Source organism: Ursus americanus, chromosome 17 (genome assembly GCF_024610735.1).
Source record: "Ursus americanus isolate L20-20 chromosome 17, mUrsAme1.1.p, whole genome shotgun sequence".
In the NCBI taxonomy this organism is placed as follows: domain Eukaryota; kingdom Metazoa; phylum Chordata; class Mammalia; order Carnivora; family Ursidae; genus Ursus; species Ursus americanus.
In genome coordinates, this window is record NC_142143.1 from 236,565 (window position 1) to 259,516 (window position 22,952).

The window sequence follows — 22,952 nt, forward strand, 5'->3', positions numbered from 1 at the left end:
AAGACCTTATTTTCATGTGCAATTGGCCAATTTTTAGAGGCAGTGTGATTCACTAAGGATCTGGAGTGGGAGAGCCAGAGAGTTTGGATTTGAATCTCACTTTCTAAGCATGTAGCCCTTCGTGTCTGTTTCCTTATCAGTAAAATTGGAATAAATAATAGCACTTAACTCTAAGCTTCGCTGTGAGGATTAAACAATGTCAGTAAATTAGTACTCAGAATAGTGCCTGACACATAACACATGCTCTATAAATATATTTGGCTATTACTACTTAAAAGGTTGATCTTAACTTTCCCTGGTTAGGGCATACAGAAATAGAACCACTCATAATCCACTGAAAAAAAGTATAAATGTGTTTATTTATTCACCAAATATTTATGACCCACTAGGGACACAACAGTGAGCAAAAGGGACTCAGACTCTACCCTCACCGGCCAGCATTCTCGGGAGGTCTGAACCTTTGAGGAGGGCAAATAGGCAACATATGCTAAATCATAAAATGTTTACCCCTTGACCCTCCAGTTCCACATTAGGAAGTTGATCCTGAAGAAGTATTTGGGGAAACTTATGAAGGTTTATTTAGTGGCATTCATAGTCCCTGGGATCCCAGTCTTAAAGCTGCAGGACCGACCGAAGTGTGAGCACTGGTTAAATCGACCACAGGACGTCATGCAGCCTCACACAGGAAGTGCCGTCCCTGCTGAGCGGGGGCAGGCACTCTGGGGCAGCACAAGCCCAGGGGACGTCCTGCTCCGGGCTGTGTGTCCTTCCGCACTGGCTGGCTTTTCCTTGCGGCGGGATGCACCATGCTCGTGTCTTGTGTAGAATTCAAGCTATTTCCATGGGAGGAGTGAAACAGAGGACTCATTGACTGAAAAACCATGGCCTCTCACTCACTGTCCACGACCCCAAGCATGCAGTCCCGTCCCCAGTCCTCACTTTCTGCCCACATTCTGGGAGCGCATCCTTCTCTGTCTTTTCACAGCTGCTGCTTCTCCTGGTGCCTGAGTGAAGGCAGAGTCCGGGGCACAGGGGTGCACACTGGCCTTAGGACTGCCTTCGCAGGTCCCCAGTCCCATGAAAATGCTGGCCCTGGATGGCCAAGCCGCTAGGAGTGCCTCGGAGCCCACAGCTCAGCACACCCCAGAGATCCCACATCTAGGTGGACAAACCTGGTATCTCTGATCCCAGCTTGGATCTTTGGTCAACACCCCCTCTGCTATACTGCAACATGATTTTCAGTAATAATCATCTAATAATCAGCAACAATTATTCATTCTTTAAATAAGCAATCAAAATTAGCAATTTTTAAATACTTCTGTTTTTAAAATATTCAAATTCAGTAAGATATTTCACATATGAAATAAAGTTTGCACCAACCAAACAAAATTATTACAGCTTTTAAATTTTAAACAGAAATAAAAACTCCAAACGGTCACAGAATTATAGAAGTGAGAAAGCTGAAGTTGTTTCTTCCTTGTTACAATCACTCTGGTGTCACTGTCCATCTCAAATCTAAGGCTTAAAGAGAGAAATATGTGTTATCACAGGGAGAGGAGACCCTACCTGCCCCTTGAGTTCTAAAAACCATTCACAATCCCCAACCATGAGGCACTTAGCCTCCTAAGAAAACCTTGCAGTGAGTCTGAATTACTGTCCATACAGAATACAATGTTTCCTAAAGGATGGGTAATAAAAATGGCTAATCGGAATCTTACATATGCCCTACTAAGATTCAACAGTAACCACAGTATTGTTTAAAACTTGACCAAAAAAAGATTTGTGGAGTAGGAGTATTTTATCTCTGACCTTTAGAATTGCAGGTCTCATGAGGATAATAAAACCTGATCACCTTTGCCTCACTGTATTATTTTTAAATTCTCTACAGACAGTGCACCCTGGACCTGCCTCTCCCTTTCAACCCTCAGGTCCCCTTGGAGGGCCCGGAGCTCCCAGCAATCCCCACCTCGGTTCCCATTTCCATGCCACACTGGGCTCCGTGCTCCGTTGGCAAAGACCAGAATCCCCACAAACCACTGGGCCCTCCCCAGCCCCTGCCTGCTCCTGGCAGAGCTCAGTAGAATGGACACTCTTTCACTTTACCTGGTTTTTCTTTTCCCTGTTTCTAAGATAAATAAGAAGTTTCTTTATATTTAATTTTTTCTTCATTAAGGTTGTGTGTTTTTCTCTGAACACAGCTTCAGCTATGTCTTACAGGGTTGGGTATGCGGTATCCACCTTTGCAAGGTTTTATATATAATGTGTAACGTCACATTTGAGTTTCTCTTTGATCCAGTGGTTTTTAAGAGAATTTGTTAATATCTAAGTACTTAAGTTTGTTTCTTTTTAAAAATATTTTATTGTTTGCTTAGATGTATTTTGGACTTTGGGGGCACCTGGGAGACTCAGTTGGTTCAGCCTGGGACTCTTGGTTTGGCTGAGGTCATGATCCCGGGGTGGAGGGATGGAGCCCCACCTCTGACTCCAGGCTCAGGGCAGAGACCGCTTGAGATTCTCTGCCCCTCCCTCTCCCCCGCCCCTGCTCACAGACCTGCGTGCACACGCACGCACGCACGCTCGCTCTTTCGCGGGCTCGCGCTCTCTCAAATAAATAAATAAAACTTAAAAAAAATTATTTTGGACTTTGATCAAATATGTGTCCTATGTCTATATTCAATTTGTAGGTTTTCAGTTTTGCTTTGTGGCCCAGATTATTTTTGCAAATATTCCGTGGGCTTAAATAGATGCAAAGTTCTCTCTCTACACGTAACAACTAACTTGAACTTGCTGTTTGTACTATTTATTTTCTTTATTCTCATATTTGGCTTTTTTCTGCAGATTCGTCCATTTCTGGAATGGGTGTATTGAAGCCTGGGGAAGGGTGGCGCCAGTGCTGGGGTCCAAGGCCCAGCCTGCAGGTCTCCAGCGAGTACCAAGGACTCCGAAGAGAAGCCCCGCTGGCAGGAGGTGGGGGGGAATGGGCGGAGCCAGGATGGGGTAAGGGGAGGTCAGTCCCCGTTGCCAGGAGGCGGGATCTGGACACAATGGGGTCTGGGAGTTGGGCTGGGCGGGGGCGGGAATCCAGGCACCCCACCTTGGCTTCCCCACCCGGAGCCACAAAAACAGGTTAGTGCATCAACTTTGGGGCCCCCTCCGGGCACCGGGTTCCCCACGCCGCACCCTCACCCCGGTGTCCTTGCCCGATGCCCCTAAAATATCCCGGCCCCCCAGAACCCCAGGGAATTGCTTTCCCGAAGGATTGAGACCAAACTTTGCGCGCTCGCACACCCCCTAACTGCACTCGTTTTGGGGGCAGGGGATGGTACTTAGGCCTCCCGCCGCCCCCCACAGGGCCGGGAAAGCTCGGGTTTGTTTTCCCGGCTCCTGGGATACAGGATGGGCCCCGCCCCCAGAATCGGGAGGAGCTGGAGCGAAGAAGTGCGTTCTGCGGCACTTCTGGGTGGAGGGGCGGGGGCCGCCACCCTCTATCCACAGGTACCGCAGGCCGTAAGCGCACCCCACCCTTCCGCGCTATGGGCTCGGACGCCTGGGTCGGCCCTTGGAGGCCCCACCGGCCCCGCGGCCCCATCGCAGCGCTCTACAGAGGCCCGGGGCCCAAATACATGCTCCCACCGAACACCGGTACCGGCGTCGGGCGGGTGTAGAAGGAAGGGTCTAGCAAGGTCTGTGCCGGGAGGGGGGCGGCGTACCTGGGCTGCAGGGCGGCACGGAGGGAAGTCTGTTATGGGGGGACGGCGGGCTGTGCCCGGGGCAGGGAGCGGCGGGGCCCCATAGTGATGCTGGGACGCTCCCGCAGGCTACATCCTGCACGACCCGTCGCGGCCCCGCGCCCCGGCCTTCTCGTTCGGCGCGCGCCTCCCCACGCAGAAGACTTCTTGCGGCCCGGGGCCCGGCCACCTGGTTCCTGCTCGCATGACAGTACGCGGCCCCGACGGCACACCCGCCTACTCCATCTACGGCCGCCCCCGCCACGCAGCGCCCCTCCTCACTCCCGGACCGGGTCAGGACCCCTGGGACCCCGGTCTCCCCAACGCCGAGCCGCCTCCAGGAAGGCCCACCCGGGAACCCCCCCCCCCGAGCCCCGAGCCGCCCTCGTGTACCCTATCACTCCAAACTGGTACCCCCCACATCCGGATCTCACAAGAACTCCAAGCCCCACCGGGCTTTGACAAATCGTGCCTCGGATTCACCCTAACCCCTGGCCCCCAACCCTGTTGCGGCCCACACCCCCGGTCCGCCCCGTAGGCAGATACTTCCCGGAGCGAGCTGGGAACGCGACGTACCCCTGTGCGCCTCGGCATACCATCGCTCCCCGAAACTGGGGCATCCACGCGAAGCAGCAGACCCCAGGTGAGACCAGAAAGGCCCATTCCGGCACCGTAGACCTTCCCATCCCCTTCCCATCCCTACCACTCTGCAGGCTGCGGCGGGGAGACCCTGACCTGTCCGCGAAGACTCACCCCTAGACCCCACCCTTCGCTGGCTCCTCCCCAGGCCCTGGGACCTACACTGTGCCCTCGCTCTTGGGTCCGCGCGTCATCGGTAAAGTCTCGGCCCCAACTTACTCCATCTATGGCCGCAGCGCGGTGGGCAGCTTCTTTGAGGACCTCAGCAAGGTGGGGGAGGGGATGCCCGGCGGGGTGTAGCTAGGGGTCGGCGGGGCGGGCCACAGAGGATCACCAAGCAAGAGGTGAGGGCCAGTGGTCAGAGGGGAATGGAGGCCGGACCCAGCGCCCCTGCCGCCCTCCCACAGACCCCGGGCCCCTGCGCCTACCACGTGGTGAACACTGGGATCTACAAGTCTCGGGCCCCCCAGTTCTCGATGCTGGCGCGGACCTCGCTCCCCCAAGACAACACCCTGAATCCGGGGCCCGCAGCCTACAACGTGGACCAGGTGTTCTGGAGTACCGGGTCAAGGGTCAGAGGCGGGGGATGAGGGTCAGGGTCCGGGGGGTCCCGGCTCGGGGCCACCCCGCGAGCTCAGCGACGTCTCCTGGGCCTGCAGCACCGGAAGCCCCGCGGCTGGAGCTTCGGGATCCGGCACTCGGACTACCTGGCCCGGGTCCTGACCAATGCGGACGACTGACCGGCTGGGCGGGCGCGGCCCCGCAGACGTTTGCTTAAAGCTTCCCGAGCCAGCAGCGTGTCCGCCCCTCTGTGTTCGCGGCGGTCGTGTGGGGCGGTGAGCGTGCGCGTCTGGACACTGGGGCCCACGGGCTCCCAGACCCCCTCGGGCCCACTGGCCCGGGGAGTCCCGGAAGTCGCGCGCCCGCGGGCATTCGTGATTGGTCGGGGCAGAAGTGAGCAGGGTCGTCCCGCCCCCTAAGGTGGCCATTGGCCTAGAGTCCCGCCTGTCTGGGCGGCCCCGCCCACCCGCCATCATCCTGCGGCGGCGGGCCGGCCGGGCGGAACCCGGGTGGAATCTAAAGCAGGACGGGCGAGGGCCACTGTCTGGGACAGGTACAGGCCGGGCTTAAGTTGTGAGGCCGAGAAGTGGGAGCCAGACACGGAGACACGCACATGGGCAACACAGACACGGAACGGAGGGGGCGGATACGAAAGGGAGAAACCGGATCCAGTTGGGACAAGTGCACCTGCCGCAGAGACACAGACAAAGGGCGGCGGCAGGTTCCAGCTGTCTCGCACTCCGCAGGCCCGGAGCGATGGGGCCACAGGGAGCTAGGGCCCTTCAGACCCCACCGCCAGAGCCCACGCAACTCCCGGAGCTGATCCGCCTGAACGAGACAGGCCGCCTGAGCTAGGGGGACATCAGGGGCTTCATGCGCGCTGTGGACGGCAGCGCGGAGGGCGCGCAAATTGGTGCGCGGGAACTTCTGGGTGCCTTTGACCCCAAGGTCAACGCCAGAGACCGCCTGCCTCCGGGGGCCCCACAGAGCCCCACCACTGTCAGTGACCCCAGGATACCCCACGACTGTGGGAACACCCCCGTCGTGTTGGCTACACCACCGTATCCCATGTCTCGGGGCCATGCAAACGGCCATGCCACTGCAGGGCATGGGTCTGGAGAAGACAGTGGCGCTGGCCCTGGCCAAGTCTGGGCAGCAGCTCACAGACAACTATTCCACAGGGAATAGTTTCAAGCCTGATTTCAAGCCCGGCCTAGATGGAGTCCCCAAAGGCAGACCCCAGGCTTCTCACCCCCAGGACAGAACTAAGGTTCCCTCTCCCCATTAGCCCCCATAACAAGACCAAGTTATCCAGCTCCTTGGGTACCCCAGTCAGGACTCCCAAGGGAAGAGCTGGCTATTCCTCTCTCTTGGTTCCCCAGACTTGAGCCCTCAGGATACGTACTGGGCTCCTCCTCTTCGCTCCCCATACCAAAACAGGACAATTTCTTTTCCTTCTCCACCAGCTGCACGTCCACTACAAACTGCCTAGAACTCCAACTGACGTCCTAACCAGGGAAGGTAAAGGGAGTAGCTTGTGCAGGTGTGCTCAGCACCCCTGCCCAGCACATACCAATGATCAACAGATGTGGTCTGGAGCAAGGGGGGAGCACAACTTGGATAAACTGGAGTCTATTTCTGGATTCACTGTCATCCAAAGCTCAGAGCAGGTACAGATGGGCTGACTGATCACTGATCTAGTAACATTGATATTGATATTATTGATAGTAACATTGGCCAGAATCTCTGAAGGATCACTGATACGTCATTCATCAGGGTTGGATATTGATCAAAGTTTTCTATGGGTCATTGATGGTCATTGAACTTTGGTCATCAGAGAAACTTCAGTTGGAGTCATTAATAGGGACTTGATCAAAATCACTGTTGGGACTCTAATCAATCATTAATGGGCCATAGGATATTGGTCAATACCCCTGATGGGTCAGACCAGTCATTAATGAGGACTTACCAGAATTGTTCATAAGTCTCTGGTCATGGTCTTGGACACTCGTCATGGTTGCTGATGACAGTGTCAGTGCAGGGGTCACTGAAGGTCACTGGGAGTCCTGATACAGGGGAGTTTGGTCAGATGTAAGGGCTGCTAGGGGGAGTGAGCTGCTGTCCTGCGGGTCAGGGCAGGAGGCTGGTTCCTGTCGATGGAATCCTGTATGAAGCCAGAGATGTCAGCCCTCATTAACAGCCTACTAGTCATCACAGGTAACCTGACCCGACTCTGGGTCTACCTCCTGCGTATTAAAGACACCTGACCTCTGACTGTACAAAGGCCAGATCCCCATTAGGGGACCAGGGGACCTCCCCCAAAACAGGTGATCTGAACCAACCCCGGGGTCAGTGTCCCGTCATCACATGATGCCTGACCACCCAGGCGCCTGCCTGGTTCAGTTGATAGAGCATGCAACTCTTGATGTCGGGGTCGTGATTTCGAGCCCCACATTGGGTGTAGAGATTATTTAAAAAACAAGATACCTGACCACCAACTCCAGAGGGTGACCTGATTGATGCCCTACCCCCATAGGGAACTTGGTCCTCAATGTTCAGGGTCCTTAACCCTTCGTGACTGACCCAAGATTAAGCATTCCCCACATCTCCCAGGAACTCCAGCCTCCTTATCACCTCCAGTCCCCTCTGCCTTCAACCTCGGTCAGAAAATGGTGCAGAACCCATCCGCTCTGGTGGTGGATTTGGAGGGGCAAGTATTCACTAACCATGCCCGGGAGCTGGCTAGAGCACTGGTGAGCACCTGTGCCTGCTGGACCCTGTGTGGCCTCTGTCTGGTGGGTCTCCTAATGTGCGCTCAATCTCCCTTTCGTAACGCTGGCAGTTTGGTCCCATAGCTTCTTGGGAGCTGGACGACCGCTCAATCCCGGGGCCGCTTCGAGAGGAAGCTCGGGCGCAGAGCCTGGATCTGGGCCTGGCCCGAGACCTATGCTCCGGGACCCCCACGCCCGTGAGCAGGAGGAGTTCCACGCGCCCGTGGACGGTGGGCGCCGGGAGACCCCGGTCCCTCCCCACCAAACCCGGCCCCTTCCCTTCTCTGAGTTCCCATCCCCTTTCCTTCCCCGAGCCCTGACCCTGGGCACTCTCCTTCCTGAGTTCCGGATTCTCACCCGCGGCCCCAGGCCCTCCCACCCTCCCCCTGGGACACCACCCCCCCACCCCCCGTCCCTCGCCGCGGAGCCTCCGGCCAGCTCCGAGGAGCTCGTCCGGGGACAGCCGCGCAGGGGATCGGCTCCGGCGGCGGTGGGCTCAAGGCTGCGCTGCGGCCAGGGCCGATCCCCGCCCCTCCTCGCGCCCGGTGGCCTGCAGGGGACGTCGTGCCCTCGCACCGCGCGCCCTGCGCCGACCGACACAGCAGCAGAGTCGGAGAACGCGAAGCCAGGGTCCGTGCCCGGCGCGCGGGCGGTCTGCGGAAGGCGGGAAAGGCGCTAGCCCGGGCGCTTCCGAAGGAAGTGCAGCGGCCGCCGAAGGGAGCAGGGAGGGGCGGGCCCAGGGAGGAAGCCCCGCCTCGCCCGGCACGCGGACTCAGGCGGTGCCCACCACCTTTCGCGCACGCGCGCGGAGGCTGGGGACGGTGGGAAGGAAGAGGGGAGGCCCTCTTCCTGCGCGTGCGTGAAGCCCTTGACGCATGCGCGCTGGCGCCGAGCGTGCCGATAGCTCCGCAGCCTAGCGACCCCGACCGTGCATCGTGGCCAAGGCCGCGGCGGCGACTAGCTCGCAGAGAGCGGGGCTGACCCCCGACTCGCGATACTGACGCTGGGTCCCAGGGAGCCTGGGTCGTGCCCGGTGCCTGGTGTCCCCCTTTCTGACCTTACCGCTGGGCAGACAGCTGCGCGGCCCGGGGGGCGCTCTGGAAGTGGGGGCTCCTGGAAGAGAGGGGCCCAGGAAGTATCCACAGGCTGTCTTTGCTTGTCAGGCACATCCCGTGCACAGCTTAGAGCGCGTATGTAAAGGAGGAAGCTAGGTGGAGAGGCTGTGGGACGTGCTGAAGGTCATCCAGCCCCAAGCGCAAGCCACCGGACGCGGCGGAGACCAGACGTGTATCCCCGGGAGGGTCTTTTCAGCAGCTGGACAGGTGAGGGGGAGTCTTAGGACCTCCACCTAGCAAACGTTCCAGGGGCTCCTGCCCACCGCGGAGGACACCGAATTCGGTGTCGGAATCCCACATATGAAGAGGGTGGGCTTGTGCCAAGTAGAGACCTCGCTTCTCTCCCGGGGTGAGAGCACCAGGAAAGCTCGACGTGGAAGGTGCGCCTTGTGGGCGGCCTCGCGTGGGCGCACAGAGTTGCTACTGAGCGCCGGGTGGGCAGGCCGCAGGAGTCCGTCTTTGAGGCTTGAAACCAGAGACTCACCCGCCTCCTTTCAAGAAATGGGGGTTTATTGCAAACAGGTACACACGCTCAGGAACTCGGCAAGGCATGCACTTGGAATGCTTGGTCAGCTGAGATGGTGAGGTGCAGGAGTGCTTCCCCAGGCCACACAGTGCTGCAGGCGCAGGACCCAGGGCCAGGGTGGGAGGACAGGCGTAACAGCCATGGGCACCGGGGGACACCTAAGCTGGAGCTTTTTCTCATCGGTGAAGCACTTGTGTGCTCTACAGAGCACTAAGGGAGCAGCTGCAGTGAGCAGGAGTGTGGGCTTGGTCTTTCACACAGTGGCAAGTCTCCCCAGAGCCACCCCAAGTCTGACCCAGGAGGCTGAGGCCACTACAGGCTCCTGACAGCTGTGCTCTCTTCCAGGAGCATCAGGCCCATGCTGCTGCTGATTTGGGCACCCAAGGTTTGGCACAGGCTCTCTCCTCTCAAGCCCCCAGCGCTCCTTTGGACCCCGGGAGGTGAGGCCGTACATGTGAGGTACCGGCTCCTGTCAAGGCAGGGCCCTGGAGAGAGGGGCAGGCAGACCCAGCCCCAGGGCCCTGGGTTTCGGACCAGGCTGTTGATCACTGGTTTGTTTGGGGCTGGATTGGGCGGGGCCTGGCTGGCTGCAAGGGCTGAGAAGGAGCGGCGGCGACAGCAACAGCGGACCGAGGCCCTGCGCCAGGCAGCTGTGGGCCAGGGCGACTTCAGCCTGCTGGACCACCGGGGACAAGCGCGCTGCAAAGCTGACTTCCGGGGTCAGTGGGTGCTGATGTACTTTGGGTTCACTCACTGCCCCGACATCTGCCCCGACGAGCTGGAGAAGCTGGTGCAGGTGGTACAGGAGCTGGAGGCCGAGCCCGGCCTGCCCCCGGTGCAGCCTGTCTTCATCACTGTGGACCCCGAACGGGACACCGTTGCAGCCATGGCCCGCTACGTACAGGACTTCCACCCACGGCTGCTGGGCCTGACCGGTTCTGCTGAGCAGGTAGCCCAGGTGAGCCGCAGCTACCGCGTGTACTACAGCGCTGGCCCTAAGGATGAGGACCAGGATTACATCGTGGATCACTCCATTGCCATCTACCTGCTCAGCCCTGACGGCCTCTTCACAGACTACTACAGCCGGGCCAGGTCAGCACAGCAGATTGCGGACAGCGTGAGGCGCCACATGGCTGCCTTCCGCAGCGTCCTGCACTGAGTCGGGTCATTAAAGAGGGTGAGACAAAGCTGTGTGCCTGTCATCTGTCCCAGCGGCCCCAGGAGGCCGGGCAGGAAAGGGCTCAGGACCTGGTCACTTGCCAGGGGTGTAGGGCATAGGCAGGCAGCCCTTTCCCTGCACAGAGCAGGAGTTTAAGTTTTTTTAAGGGTTGGGTGGGATGGCAACACCACTTTATTGGGCTGGGCCAGCCAGGAAACAAGGGTAGAGTGAGCAGATGCACACCCAGCACCCGTGAGGGATGGACCTCCAGAGCCCACCCCTCAGCCTCAGTGCTTCCCACTCAGGGCTGGGCCATGGAGGGGGCAGCGTAGGTCTGGAAGCGCTTGTGGGCCCGCTGGTGCGTGAGTAGTCTCAGGGACATGGTGTCCACGGCCGCCTCCAGCCCCGGCTGCTGGGTGATCTCCACCGTGTGGTCGTTGGCCTGTAGGGATGAGGTATCAGCGGAGTCGGGGACCACTTCCCTCCCAGGCTCCCCGGGCCACTCACCAGCTGCAGGGATGCCAGCATGGAACGACACACCTCGAAGGCAGGTTGGCCAGCTACCAGCTCCGCAAAGGGACACCACTGGTTGAGCTGGCTGAACCTTGAGACTATCTGGTCCCCATAAGTATGGATGTCAAAGGGCACGTGCTGTTCCTGCAAGGAGGAGGGGCAAGATCCTGGGGCAAAACCAAGGCAGGCAGCAGGGGAGTCCCCACTTCTCAGCCAGAGCTTGGCCCAACCCCTCACCTGCTCTTGGAGCAGGGGCTGGATAGTGTCCTCCCAGTCCCTGATGCGCTGGCTCAGCTCCGTCTCCTGGACGAACTTCTGAGAGGTGGCGATGAAGAGCTCCTAGGGGAGGACCAGGGAGCTGCCACCTTCTGTACAGGGACCCCTCGCCCAGCAACCCACTGCTCTAACTCAGACTTACCACATTCCTTCGGACCAGCTCTTCATAGCTCAGGGACGCTGGCATGGCCTCTGCTTCTGGAGAAGGGGCAACTATGAGCTGCTGTGGCCACAGGCCACACCCTTTCCTCCTTCCCCTGTCCTCGGGCCCCTCTCAGACCTACCCAGGTCTGCAGCTTCCCCAGGCTTTGCCTCCTGAGGCTCGGCATACTCCTCAGGCTCCAGAAAGTCATCCGCTAGTAGACAGAGAAGCCCCAGCAGGAGGCAGGTTTGCTGGCAGTGGATGCTGAACGCCCCCACCCACCAGGCCTATCCCAGTAGGCTCCCACCTGCTGCCTCCAGATCCTCCAAGGAGTCCTCCAGCTGGTCCTCCACAGGCCACAGCCCCTCCTCAGGCCTCGGCAGCCACCGCTCAGCCATCTGTGCAGAGAGCATCTATGATGCACTGCTGTCCCCACTAGGGGCCCTGCGGGGGTCCAGACAGTGGCCAGTACTTGCCTCCCTCCTCTGCAGCTTCCGGAGAGTCTCCAGTTGCTCCTTCACGTGCTTCCAGTACAGGACCTCCATGTCTGCACACGAAGGCCTTGTGAGAGGGGCTCCCTGTCCTGCCCAGGTACCCCCAGTCCACCTAGAGCCTTAGGCACCCCCAGGTCACGGGGAGGCAGGCAGAATATGGCATGGCACCACTGTCCCTCTGGAGTGCACACACGGCTCTGCCTCACCTGCAAAGGACGGGCCCTTTCGCCGGGGCCTCCTGCTGTCAGCGTGGTCAGCATCTTTCAAGAGAATTTGGTCAGCGGGAACCAAGTCAGGTCCCTGTAGGCTGTACCCAGACCCTCCCGTGCTGGCCCAGTCCCACCACCACCACCACTCACAGGCAGCCAGGTACCACTGGTGGAAGTCCTGCAGCTTGCTGGCACCCTTCCTCTTGCGCTTCTGTCCTGGAACTTCCTCCACACAGGGGGGCACAGAGTAAGGCCTACCTGGGGGCAAACGACTATGTCTCAGAGCACAACTTCCTACCCTGGGGTAGCTATGGCACCCACACGCTCTAGGAACAACTGCACAAGGGAGCACAGTCCCCACCAGGCTAATGCCCCAGCCTCATCAACCGCTAGTGCTCCGGAGAACCCATCCACAGATGCCCAAGTGAAGGTGTCCCTCCACCCAATTACCTTTCTTGAAGGGCTTAGAGTCCAGGGAATCAAAGGGGTCCAGGCTCTGCCAGGGGTCTGGAGTCTCCTAAGCACACAGGACAAGCAGACACTGTGGCGGGGGGCGGGGGGGAGCAAGGGATGTGCACCCTCCCCCACAAGCCCAGACACGGAGTGCAGTGACAGCCAGAGAAGGCCTAGCCACGTTCAATCCAGGACCCAAGGGTGACACACTAGGGAGGGAGGTGCCCCAGAGCAGCAGAAGAGGTGATTCAATTTCTGGAGGAAGGAAGATTCTTCGAAAAAGAGAGCCAGCACAAAGGGCCTCAGGCTAGGAGCCCAGGCATCCAGGGCTCTGAAAGCTAGCAGGAGTAAGGGGTGGGCAGTGGAGCCTCAAGCACATCCTCCCTGGTAGGGGGTCTGAGCCTCACTACCCCTCACCTTCAGCAGGGACGCTGGCTCCCGTCGCTCCCGCAGCACACACCTACTAGGCTGGGCAGCACTCTGTAAAGAAACAGCCCCAGGGATCCCTCTCTCCTCCTCCCCCACCCAAGGCTCAGGCAACCCAGCAGCTGTGCTCTGGGGTCAGACGTCAAGAACCCTGCAGGGACCCTCTGAGGGCAAACAAAAACTCTAGGAAAAATTTTAGGAGAACATACAAACCAATGAACTAGTGACCATGGGGTACTTTTTTTTTTTCTAAATACCAAATAATAATGATGATGATGATATGATAAACATCACACATCTACCAAACAAAATTAACATGTTAACATTTTTCCTATGTGCACCAGTTTTAATAAAAAGATTTCTCAGCTCCAGGCTGAAACACAAAGCTGACCCTTGGGGGTAGAGGGAAGCAGCAAAAGCCTCCAAAGCCCATCCCCTCCTGCCAAAGGGTCAGCTTTCGAAACCAGCTGCCATGCTAGGTGGTAGCCATGAACACCACAGGGCTCAGACCCTTGAACCCCAGCTCCTTTCTGAGGAGCCGCGGCTGTTCTACTCAGAAAGAGGAAGGCAGTCTGGAGGATGCACCTGCAGCCCTGGTGTGCAAGGCCCAGAGGGAAGAAGCAGAGACCTACGGGCCTGGGGGCAAAGCCCACAGGACTGCCTATCCCATGTAAGTGTGGGGAAGCTTGCCCAGCTGACGGCTTGAGCTTCGCAGGCCTCAGCTGGGGTCCCACCTGCTGTGGGCTTCTGGGTTCCTGGGGCTCCTGAGGGACCTCGGAGGCTGTGGCCTCAGGGAGCTCTGCTGCCCCCTCTGCATCCTCATCCTCACCACCACCTCCAGGCATCGGGCCTTCTGGAGAGGCACCTGAGCAGGGGAGTAAGAGACCAGACAGCAGGTGGGAGGCTGAGCCTGGCCAACACCCAGGAGAACCTGCGAGGCCCTTCCTTCACTCAGCCGCATTCACCAGACCCAGCGAACGTAGCAGAGCATTTCGCACTCCTCTCGTCATGCCACTCTGTTTTGTTTGGCTCCTTTTACTTTTCAGCAATTTTCCTCCTGAAATGCTGCCATCCGTGCTTGCCCAGGAAGGAGGGGTAGGTCCAAACCTCACAGGCCCAAGAATGGTCAGAGCATTGAGACCAAGACAGCACAGTGGGCCAAGGTGGGGGGGAGGCCGAGGCCAGGCTTCCTTGCTCCCTGCACCTCACCCCTGGGGTGGCTGAGCACAGCCCTGTGCAGAGCCCCATCACCCCCACCCTCACCCTGCAAGTCCACCACGTCCTCTCTTCTCACCTGGCTCCTGGGAGATGCTGAGCACAGGGACAGGACTGCACACAGAGACTTCCATTGGCTGCTCCTCAGCCCTCTCAGCCTCTGGGAAAGATGGGAGATTGGAGAGGGTCAGCCCAACCCCTCCCCCAGGGGGCAGGGAGAGTAGAAATCTGGCACAGGACTCAGGTACCCTAGGGTGACCCAGCTATGGGCAAAGAGGGGGCAAAGGGGAAGTGCCCCAACAGACCCATCTTCAGTGCAGGTGCCTGGGGAAGGAAGTGGGACCAGAGCTGGCAGGCACAGGCACAGGGGACCCGACAAGAGGTCCAGCCCACAAGACCCTTCCTTCCTAAGCCCCTCACAGCCAAGCCCTCACCGTTCTGGTTCCTCGGCAGCAGTGTCTCCACGGGGGAGATGCCCACTGGCTCCAACATGAAGGCTCCTTGGGGGTGGGGGGTGCACGTATTCATCCTAAAATCCTTCCGGCTGGCCAGGACCTCCCCCTGACAGCTGTGCAGGCAAAAACACAGCCACTGCAGAGACCCTTCTCAGGCAGCCCTCTCCCCTTATGACTCCCCTCAGCCAGGCTCAGGCTGGTACCTGTACAGGGGGTTGACATTCTTCTCCACCTCATCAGGAGCCACAAGGGCCATGGGCAGGAGAGGGACGATGAGGACCTCCTACGCGGAGGCCAAGAGTGGGTGAGCCACAGGTCCCATGGGCTCCAGGTGGGGAACCCATATGGGATGACACCTTCCAACACCCCCCTCAGTTACTGCAGCCCCTACAGAAGGACGGGTACTCACCCGGGGGGGCAGGTCATTCCTCAGATCCACATTAGCACGGGAGTCAGGGAGGTCATCCAGTGACAGGAACTGTGGGGAGATAGAGCTCAGGGGCAGCGCCTGGCACGTGCTCAGTGGGCAGTGGCCACGCACCCAAGAAATCTCACCTGGTCCTCCACCTCCTGGGGAGCCGTGGACATGCTGTCCCCATTGGCCCCATTTTCCCGCACTGAGGAGAGCTGCTTGGCCCGCCTGAGAGAGAATCAATGCGTGGACACGTCAGAGGCTGCAGGGGCCTCCCCCAAGCTGCACACGGGGCAGACACACAGGCCTCCGCCTCCTGGCTCAGACCAGTACTCACTTCTTGCCAGAGATGAAATCAAGAGCCTGGTAGACCAGCGAGTAGAGGTATTCCACCTGGTGACCAGAAGTAGACCGTGAGGAGCGGAAAGAAAAGCCTACCCAGATGCTCCACGGCCCTCCCCAGAGCCCTTGCTGTGTACGTACACGGAGAAGCCCACTGTCCTCTCCAAAACTTCCAGCACAAGTCCTGCCAATGTGGCTGCCAGAAAGACGTCTCTAGTCCAACTAGCATGTCTCATCAGTTGTGGTCCTCTCCTCTTCCTCTGTCCCCACACTCCACACAGCCACACAAGTAGCTGCCTCAGGCAGCCCTGCTTGCCTTCACGCCCTGCACACCGGCCTGCGTGTGGTCCACTGGCCCATCTCTGTGCTGCTCCTGCCCAGCACCCATAGCTGGCTCCCGCAGGCGCGGGCCACCAGTGCCCCACCTCCAGAAGCCCCGGCCACACCGGTGGGACCCCACCATTATGGTGAGGGTCAGGACTTCTGAGATGCTGGCCAGCAGGGTATGCATGTGGGCCACCTCTGGGCCATTGCTTCTGGAGTAACAGTCCCCAAGAGCACACGCAACTCTCTCTTCTTGGTCCTGCCTTTTTCCCCCACCCAACAGATGTTTATTCCACTTCTTTTATGTATGGGGCTTGGCACTGGACACAGTGGTGAGCGCAACGGATGGCGGCCCCTCAAGACATGGGCCCCGTTTAATAGGACTAATAAACATTAACTTAAGCGTTTGCCACGTATACAGGACTGTGTTCGTGCTTCATCCCACCCGGTCTGTCTGAAGTAGGTATCACTGCTGTTCCCACTCCATAGAATAACTGAGAGAGATAAAGCTGCCTGGATCAGCGGTGGGTCCAGGATTTGCACCCAGGGATGTGTGAATCCCAGGCTGCATGACCTGATCTGCAACCACTAGCTACATGTGACTTTACCCATTTCAGTAAAGTTGGCCAAGTTAGTAACACTCAAAATTCCTCCTCCACACTGGCCACATTTCAAGGGCTTGGCAGCCGCATGTAACTAGTACTTACCAGCTTTGATGGCCCAGATCACAGAACATCTCCATCGTTTCAGCAAGTCCTAGTGGACGCTACTGACCCCACACCTTCCAGACTTCCCTGTTAACACGTCTCTGCACCTGCTTTACCACACACCCATGTGTCTGTCACCTCGTGTCCTGTGCGAAGTTAGCTGTAGACACTCCTTCTTAGGACAGATGCAGGACATAGGAATCTGATTTAATGGGATTATCTAGGACAAAATTAACGAGATCTTCAACTGTCTTAATAACTTCTGGTGCCTAGAGGTAAATCCACTGTGTCCTGTGCAAGTTAAGCCTGAGTGTAGGTCACTCACCCTTCCCCAGCTGGGACCCTGTTAGACACTTCCAAATGCTTACCTCCTGTGCACCTTTTCTCCTTCTCCCGCCGCCCACTAAACTGCCAATTCTGGATCAGCGCTGTCACCCACTTTTCCTTGCTCCTACACCAGGGGTGGCTAAGCATGGCTGGAGGAAGCTCACGCAAGTGCAAGATGCACTGAGCGTCCATCAGACTGCCGGTGCCCTCGGTCATGACTGTCTTGTTTTGCATTCCCCTCAGGAGTACTTTGAACTTTCACCAAATTTCACTCTCCAAATTTTCTACCCAGTAGCTGATTCTCACAACTGACTTTTATTCTCTGTTATGAAAACTGGGGCCCTCGGCAGGAACTCCCAAATGCCTGTGTCCAACTTCTCTACCTCAAAACGGACTTCTCCCTCCAGACTCCTGAGATGAGGCCCAGCAACCACAGCCCTGACCCACTCCTCAACTATTTCCACCGCGATCCTGTTTCATCTGCTGCCCCACCTACCCTTTTACCCTTCAGCTCCGTGGTGTTCAATCTTGTCTGTCACTAAGGATAGTTTAAGAAAACCTGATCTCACCAGGCCAGGCAAGGGCCAGGAGCTGGGCATGAGGTGGACCACAGCTGGGTGGAGGACCGCTGCTTTACTTACTGCCCATCCTCGTCCCCTCCCTGTAACCTCTCCTACAAGGGGTCAAATGGTGCCTCCTCGCCTCTCTCCACCCCAGTCTCACCCTCCTCTCGCTGAAACCCCTGGTGACCTTCCAATTACAGACCCACTAGACACCTGAAAACCTTCCCTGTGTGGGTCAATTCACTAAATTCAACAATTTTGGTCTTTTTTCTTCCCCTTTAAAATTCTCTACATCTCTGATTTCTGGACATTTTTTTAATTTGCCTTTCTCTGACTTTTCCTTCTGGTGGGCACTTCCTAGATATTGGTTTTTCCCAAGATATTCCCTTCATTCTGCTTTTCCTCTCAATCTATAACATGGTTTCTGGGCTTTGGGACTACTGACGTTTTAGACTGGATAATTCTCTGTTACGTGGGGCTCTCCTGTACATTGCGGGATGTCTAGCATTAGCAGCAGGCCCTGCAATTATAAATCCAGGCTTGTTCCTCAATTATAATTGTTCAATTATATATCCAAGTTGTGTTACAAGGTGGTGAGGAATAGGAAAGACAGGAGACGCCGGCGAGGCAGGGAACAGACAGGTGAGCCTGCCACCTGCCCCAGCAGGACAGTGAACCTCAGTCCCATTAGACCAGCAGCCAGGGGGTGCCCACCTTCTTACTGTAGACACAGGCAGACCCCTGGATCAATAGCGCTGCCTCAATGAAGTTCATTGTAGTTTTCCCTTCGTCAAAAGAAATGCAGATCTGGTCCAGCTGCAAGACACAACACCAGGGCGTTGGGGAGCCAAAATCTGTACACTTCTCCCCAAAGAGCCCACCCGGCACCCAGCCTGCAGTGCCTGGTCACCACAAGGCACCCCTCAGAGCACTGGCTCTGCTCGGGACTCTCTAGTTGTCCTTTTTTTAATTTTTGGAGGGGAGAGGCAGGTCTTTGTGATTTCTCCTACTGCCTATAACCTCTGAGACCTAGTGCTTTGGAAAACGGAGGCCCCTAGAGTATATCAGCCACAGACGGCTAGAGCTGCACAGCAGTTCCCTTCTGGAGGCCTGCAGGTGCTCCACACTGAGCCCATCCAAGTCAAGGCCAACTTGGATAGAATCGGGCAGGAAGACCCGTCACCTGAGAGAAGGAAAGGGGAATCTCAGCGGCGGGGATGGCAGACACAAATTGCTGGGGTCTAAACCCTTTAAGCGGAAACTAAGGAAACACTTCCAAGTGAGTCCTCCTCCTTCCTCTGCAACCCCTGACCCCAAGATTCCCCCAAGCCCCAGCTCCTACCACCTCTTTTTTTTTTTTTAAGATTTTTATTTATTTATTCGACAGAGATAGAGACAGCCAGCGAGAGAGGGAACACAAGCAGGGGGAGTGGGAGAGGAAGAAGCAGGCTCATAGCGGAGGAGCCTGATGTGGGGCTCGATCCCAGAACGCCGGGATCACGCCCTGAGCCGAAGGCAGACGCTTAACCGCTGTGCCACCCAGGCGCCCCTCAGCTCCTACCACCTCTTAAGTGTCAGTGGTCCACAGACCATATGCCAACAATTCCCAAACCCAGCTACAGCAGCGCGCTCTCCTACACTGCAGGACTGCCCTTAGCGCCACCCCAACAAATCTAAATGTCCCCAAACTTTTTATCTCCATTCTTAACCCAGGGGCCCCCCACAACCTGGGCCCCGCCTGCACACCTCTCAGCAAACAGCACTCTGAAGCCCCACATGTTTTTTCAAGCCCTTTGCCTTTGCCTTCCATCTGCCTAGAACGCCCGCTCCCAGCTGTGCGGGTGTGAATACTCCTGCAGTGTGGCTCACAGGCCGGGGGCTTCTCACCGCCTTGTTAGGGCCAATTCCAGCCTCCACCTCAGGGCCTGAAGTTAGGGTCCAACAAGTGTTTGATGAACAAAGGAAATGCTGACATCAGAGCTAAGCCTGAAAGACAGCTACTCCCCAGAGAGATGAAGGGAGTGGCCTTTTAGAAAGAACCACTCCCACAAAAGACAGTTAGCAGACCCGGGATCCAGCTACTTAGGAAAGTGAGTATTATGCACACGTGCCCAACGTGCAGGGTGTGCTGGGGAGCAAGGTTAGACATTAGGCAATATGGGGGCCCAAAGAAGGGGGAGTCTGCGCGGACACTACCAAGTGGCCACTTCTACTAATTCCTGAAGGACAGAGGGAGTTTTCCAGGTCAGTGGAAGAGCATGACAGCCTGAGAGAGTGCAGAGGATTCTGGAAATAAATGAGGGCTTTCCCTGAAAGGACGGAATATGAAGGAGAGGACAGCTGAGTCACCCAGGCCTTGAGCTACAGAGGTGGCCCTTTTCTTCTCAGCCTAGGCTGGCTCACCCACTTGCAGGACCTCACACTCCACTGCCTTCAAACAATTCCTAAACACATGCTCCAGATTGGACCTCCTGTCTAAGCCTAAACCCATATATCCAACTGCCTTCTTCAAACACCACTTGGATGTCTTAACCAAAATTCATACTGGACAGGTCCACACTGAACCCTAGATATCCCCCCAACCACCTGTCCACAAACCTGCAAGTCTTAGCTCCTTCCTGTCGTCTCTCACTTCCTCCATTCAGTCCATGCCACATTCCCTGACATTTCCATGCTCCACTCTAACCTGTCTGCTCCTCTCCACACTGACTACCACTCACGCTCAGCCAGCCCCACCTCTTGCCTGGACCTTGGCAGTAACTTGGTTCTTCCCGCCCTTCACTCCCCTCCAGCCTACTCTTCACAAGCAGGTGCCTGTCTGAAGACACAAGGCAGATTACATCACTCCACTCAGAACCCTAATGGCTTTCTGCCACTCTTAGGAAAAAAAACCCAAATCCTAAAGAGAGCCTCGCATGCTAACCAGCTTCCCTCTCCAGTTACCCACTCTCCCCTACTCGCTGTACAGTGGTCACACAGGACTCCCTCTCCAGGTCCCCCATGGAGCCAAGCACTTTCCCACCTCAGAACCTTGGAACATTCTTCAGCTCACTATGACTGCCAACTCCTTTCACCAAAGTTAGGTCCCCCAGGTAAACTCTTCTTGGAGCCCTCAACTTTTCTTCTGAATCTCTCATCAGTTAGTTTTTACACTAAGACACAGTGAGGAGGCGGCCTCTGCTCTGCCACCTATTAGCTAGGCCTTGGAGCCCATCTCTTAACCTCTCTGTAGAACTAAACCTGTTCCAACAACTCTGCTGGTTACTTCCTTAGGATCCACCTTCCCACAGGGGGAAGCAGGGACTACTGTTTCCTTGCCACTATTTTCTCAGGGTTTAACAAGATTCTTGGCTACAACAGACGCTCAACAACAATAAACAAATAAATGGATGAAAGAGAAGAGCAACATGATACAATGTGTTAAAATTTAAAAAAGAAAACTTTCTGATAGCTGCATGGAAAATGAAGAGAAAGACAAAACTAGAAGCAGGGAAATCAGGACTTCGTTGGTTAAGCATCCAATTCTTGGTTTTGGCTCAGGTCTCAAACTCAGGGTCAAAAGATCAAGCCCCTCGTCAGGTTCCATGCTGAGCACAGAGTCTGCTTGAGATTCTCTCTCCTCCTCCCCGCCCCTCCTCCCTACGTGCTCTCTCTTGAAAAAAAAATTTTAAATTAAATATTAAAATATTTTTTTAAAAAACCAGAAGGAAGAAAGGAAAGAAGGGAGGGAGGAAGGGAGGGAGGGAGGGAGGGAGGGAGGGGCGGGCAGGAAGGGAGCTGACCAAGCTAGAAAGTAGATTTACCAGGCATCACCAAACACTCTGCTCACCATGGAAACCTGAATCCACAGTAGGCCCACCCAGCAGAGTTCTCCAAATTTTCTCAGCAGTCTATGTGTACAAGCAGAGGAGGATGGGGCCAAAAACAGCTGTAAGGAGCCTAGGAAGGAAGGTTTTACGTGAATCTGAGATAAAGAACAGATGAATTCAAATGAAATTCTGTGTGGTGTAACTGACAGGATTCATGGGTGAACTGGGTGTAAAGCATGGGGTTTCACTAGAGCAGCTCTTAGCTCTCACCTTTCGTTGATCAGTAGTGCTATTTACCAGATCAGGAAGACTGGGATTTAGGCAAGAGCTCCATGTTACTTTTTTTCTTAAGATTTTATTTATTTACTTGAGAAAGAGCACAAGCAGGGGGAGGGGGAGAGAGGGCGAGGCAGAAACAGACTCTCCACTGAGCAGTGAGCCTGAGGCGGGGCTTCATCCCAGGACCTGAGATCATGACCTGAGCCGAAGGCAGATGCTTATTAGACTGAGCTATCCAAGCACCCCAAAAGCTCTGTTTTAATGTATTAAATCTGAGATGCTATCATGGAACATCTAAGTAGAATGTCAAAAGTGACTACCTGGACACAGAAAATAAATTCAGAGAAAAGATCTGGGATGGAGATATAAATCTGAGATTTATCCTCATACATGTAATACTTAAAATCATGGAAATAAGTGAGATTGTTTGGAGGAGATATATAAGAAGATGGCCCAGACTCTGCTCAGGGGAGCTCAACACACAAAGACTGGACAGCAGAGAAAAAGTAAGCAAATGACATGGGGAAAAAATCAGAGCAGGTAAACCTGTTCCAAAAAGAGGGAGTGGTCTGCCCAACAAATGTTGCTGGCCGAATAAGGTCACATTTCCAGCGTCCCTTGGATTTGGCAGGATGGACGTCACTGTTGATAAAGATGAGAGCAGTCCAAGTGGGTTGCGGAATGAAAGCGATGTGCACAAATGGAGCAGACAGCTCATCACAAGGCCTAGACCCGGCTGTCAAGCAGGAAAAAAGACTAAATACTGACGAGGGGAAACATGACAGTAGCTTGAAACCGGTTTGAAAATCCAAGATAAAAAAATCCCTCTTCACCCATGATCCAGCTCTCTCAAATACCCAAACATGCACACAAATACTAGTCTATTCTGTTACACTAGAGAAAAATGCTAGTCACCACCCACTAAATCCATTTCGCGGCTCACTAACAGGTAGCGACCTGTGATGACAACTCCAGGCTACTTTAATAAGGGGTAATTTCAAGAGGCAGAGGTGGAATTGGGGAAAGAGAAAAAAAAAAAAAAGAGAGAAGAAACAAGCCTGAGAACGAGTTCGGCCAGAGCGCGGACAGACACAGACGAGGAGGCGGGGCGCGGCCGCCCAGCGGCCCCCGGCCCGCCGCCCCGCCTCGCGGCCTCGCCCGCCCACCCCGCGCCACTCCCCCGGGTCCGCGCTCACCTCCTCTAAATACTCGCCCAGCTGGGCCGCCACGTCCACCTCCCAGTTCTTAGTGAGGTCGCGAATGGGCTGCAGCAGGTGGGCGAAGCGCGCCTCCACGTCCTCCATGTCCGGGCAGGGCCGGGGCGGCCCGGGGACCGCAGGGCCGTCTTCCAGGGGAGCCAGCGTCCTCAGCCCGCCACTAGCTCTGGCGCCATTTTGCTGTTCCCGCCCAGGGAAAGGACGTAGCACGCGACGCCGCGCGCACATCTATGACGCACGCGGCCATAGCCGGCGAGGACGCACCCCGGCGGCGCCACGCGCCTCACAGG

At 56.4% G+C, this 22,952-nt stretch overlaps 3 protein-coding genes and 1 long non-coding RNA gene across 15 annotated transcripts; 2 read left to right on the forward strand and 2 right to left on the reverse strand.

The window, feature by feature from the left end:
- Window positions 1-340: 340 nt before the first annotated feature.
- LOC123803771 (uncharacterized) lies at window positions 341-8,425 on the reverse strand. 2 transcript variants are annotated; one of them, XR_015727056.1, is made up of 3 exons: window positions 8,276-8,425; window positions 6,898-7,092; window positions 341-1,521 (listed from the first exon to the last, which is right to left on the reverse strand). It is a non-coding gene; the product is annotated as an uncharacterized LOC123803771 (long non-coding RNA). The 2 variants fall into 2 exon arrangements; XR_015727055.1 differs by lacking the exon at window positions 8,276-8,425 and having other exon boundaries at window positions 6,898-8,097.
- CIMAP1B (ciliary microtubule associated protein 1B) lies at window positions 3,132-6,571 on the forward strand. Of its 6 annotated transcripts, none has more exons than XR_015727053.1 (6): window positions 3,132-3,683; window positions 3,818-4,021; window positions 4,267-4,371; window positions 4,516-4,563; window positions 4,775-4,915; window positions 5,027-5,154. XR_015727053.1 is itself a non-coding variant. In XM_045815458.2 (6 exons), exons 1-6 carry the CDS (start codon window positions 3,534-3,536, stop codon window positions 5,105-5,107), a joined length of 786 nt encoding a protein of 261 aa, XP_045671414.1. In that variant the 5' UTR covers window positions 3,392-3,533; the 3' UTR covers window positions 5,108-6,571. The 6 variants fall into 6 exon arrangements, 5 of the variants coding, with proteins under 5 accessions (XP_087724707.1, XP_045671414.1, XP_045671413.1 ...); XM_045815458.2 differs by having other exon boundaries at window positions 3,392-3,642; window positions 4,516-4,637; window positions 4,775-4,939; window positions 5,027-6,571; XM_045815457.2 differs by having other exon boundaries at window positions 3,392-3,642; window positions 4,516-4,637; window positions 5,027-6,571.
- Window positions 8,426-9,306: 881 nt separating the features above from the next.
- NCAPH2 (non-SMC condensin II complex subunit H2) lies at window positions 9,307-22,905 on the reverse strand. Of its 6 annotated transcripts, none has more exons than XM_045815453.2 (22): window positions 22,642-22,782; window positions 21,992-22,087; window positions 21,187-21,296; window positions 18,072-18,173; window positions 15,432-15,487; window positions 15,238-15,322; window positions 15,092-15,160; window positions 14,886-14,965; window positions 14,662-14,795; window positions 14,307-14,387; window positions 13,747-13,877; window positions 13,004-13,066; window positions 12,584-12,650; window positions 12,284-12,391; window positions 12,131-12,184; window positions 11,907-11,977; window positions 11,738-11,828; window positions 11,573-11,644; window positions 11,431-11,486; window positions 11,250-11,351; window positions 11,007-11,156; window positions 9,307-10,941 (listed from the first exon to the last, which is right to left on the reverse strand). In XM_045815453.2, exons 3-22 carry the CDS (start codon window positions 21,187-21,189, stop codon window positions 10,801-10,803), a joined length of 1,716 nt encoding a protein of 571 aa, XP_045671409.1. In that variant the 5' UTR covers window positions 21,190-21,296; window positions 21,992-22,087; window positions 22,642-22,782; the 3' UTR covers window positions 9,307-10,800. The 6 variants fall into 6 exon arrangements, with proteins under 6 accessions (XP_045671409.1, XP_045671411.1, XP_045671410.1 ...); XM_045815455.2 differs by having other exon boundaries at window positions 21,161-21,296; XM_045815454.2 differs by lacking the exon at window positions 21,992-22,087 and having other exon boundaries at window positions 22,642-22,780.
- Window positions 9,699-10,527, forward strand: SCO2 (synthesis of cytochrome C oxidase 2). Its single transcript, XM_045815456.2, has one exon. It carries the CDS (start codon window positions 9,699-9,701, stop codon window positions 10,497-10,499), a length of 801 nt encoding a protein of 266 aa, XP_045671412.2. The 3' UTR covers window positions 10,500-10,527.
- Window positions 22,906-22,952: the final 47 nt, after the last annotated feature.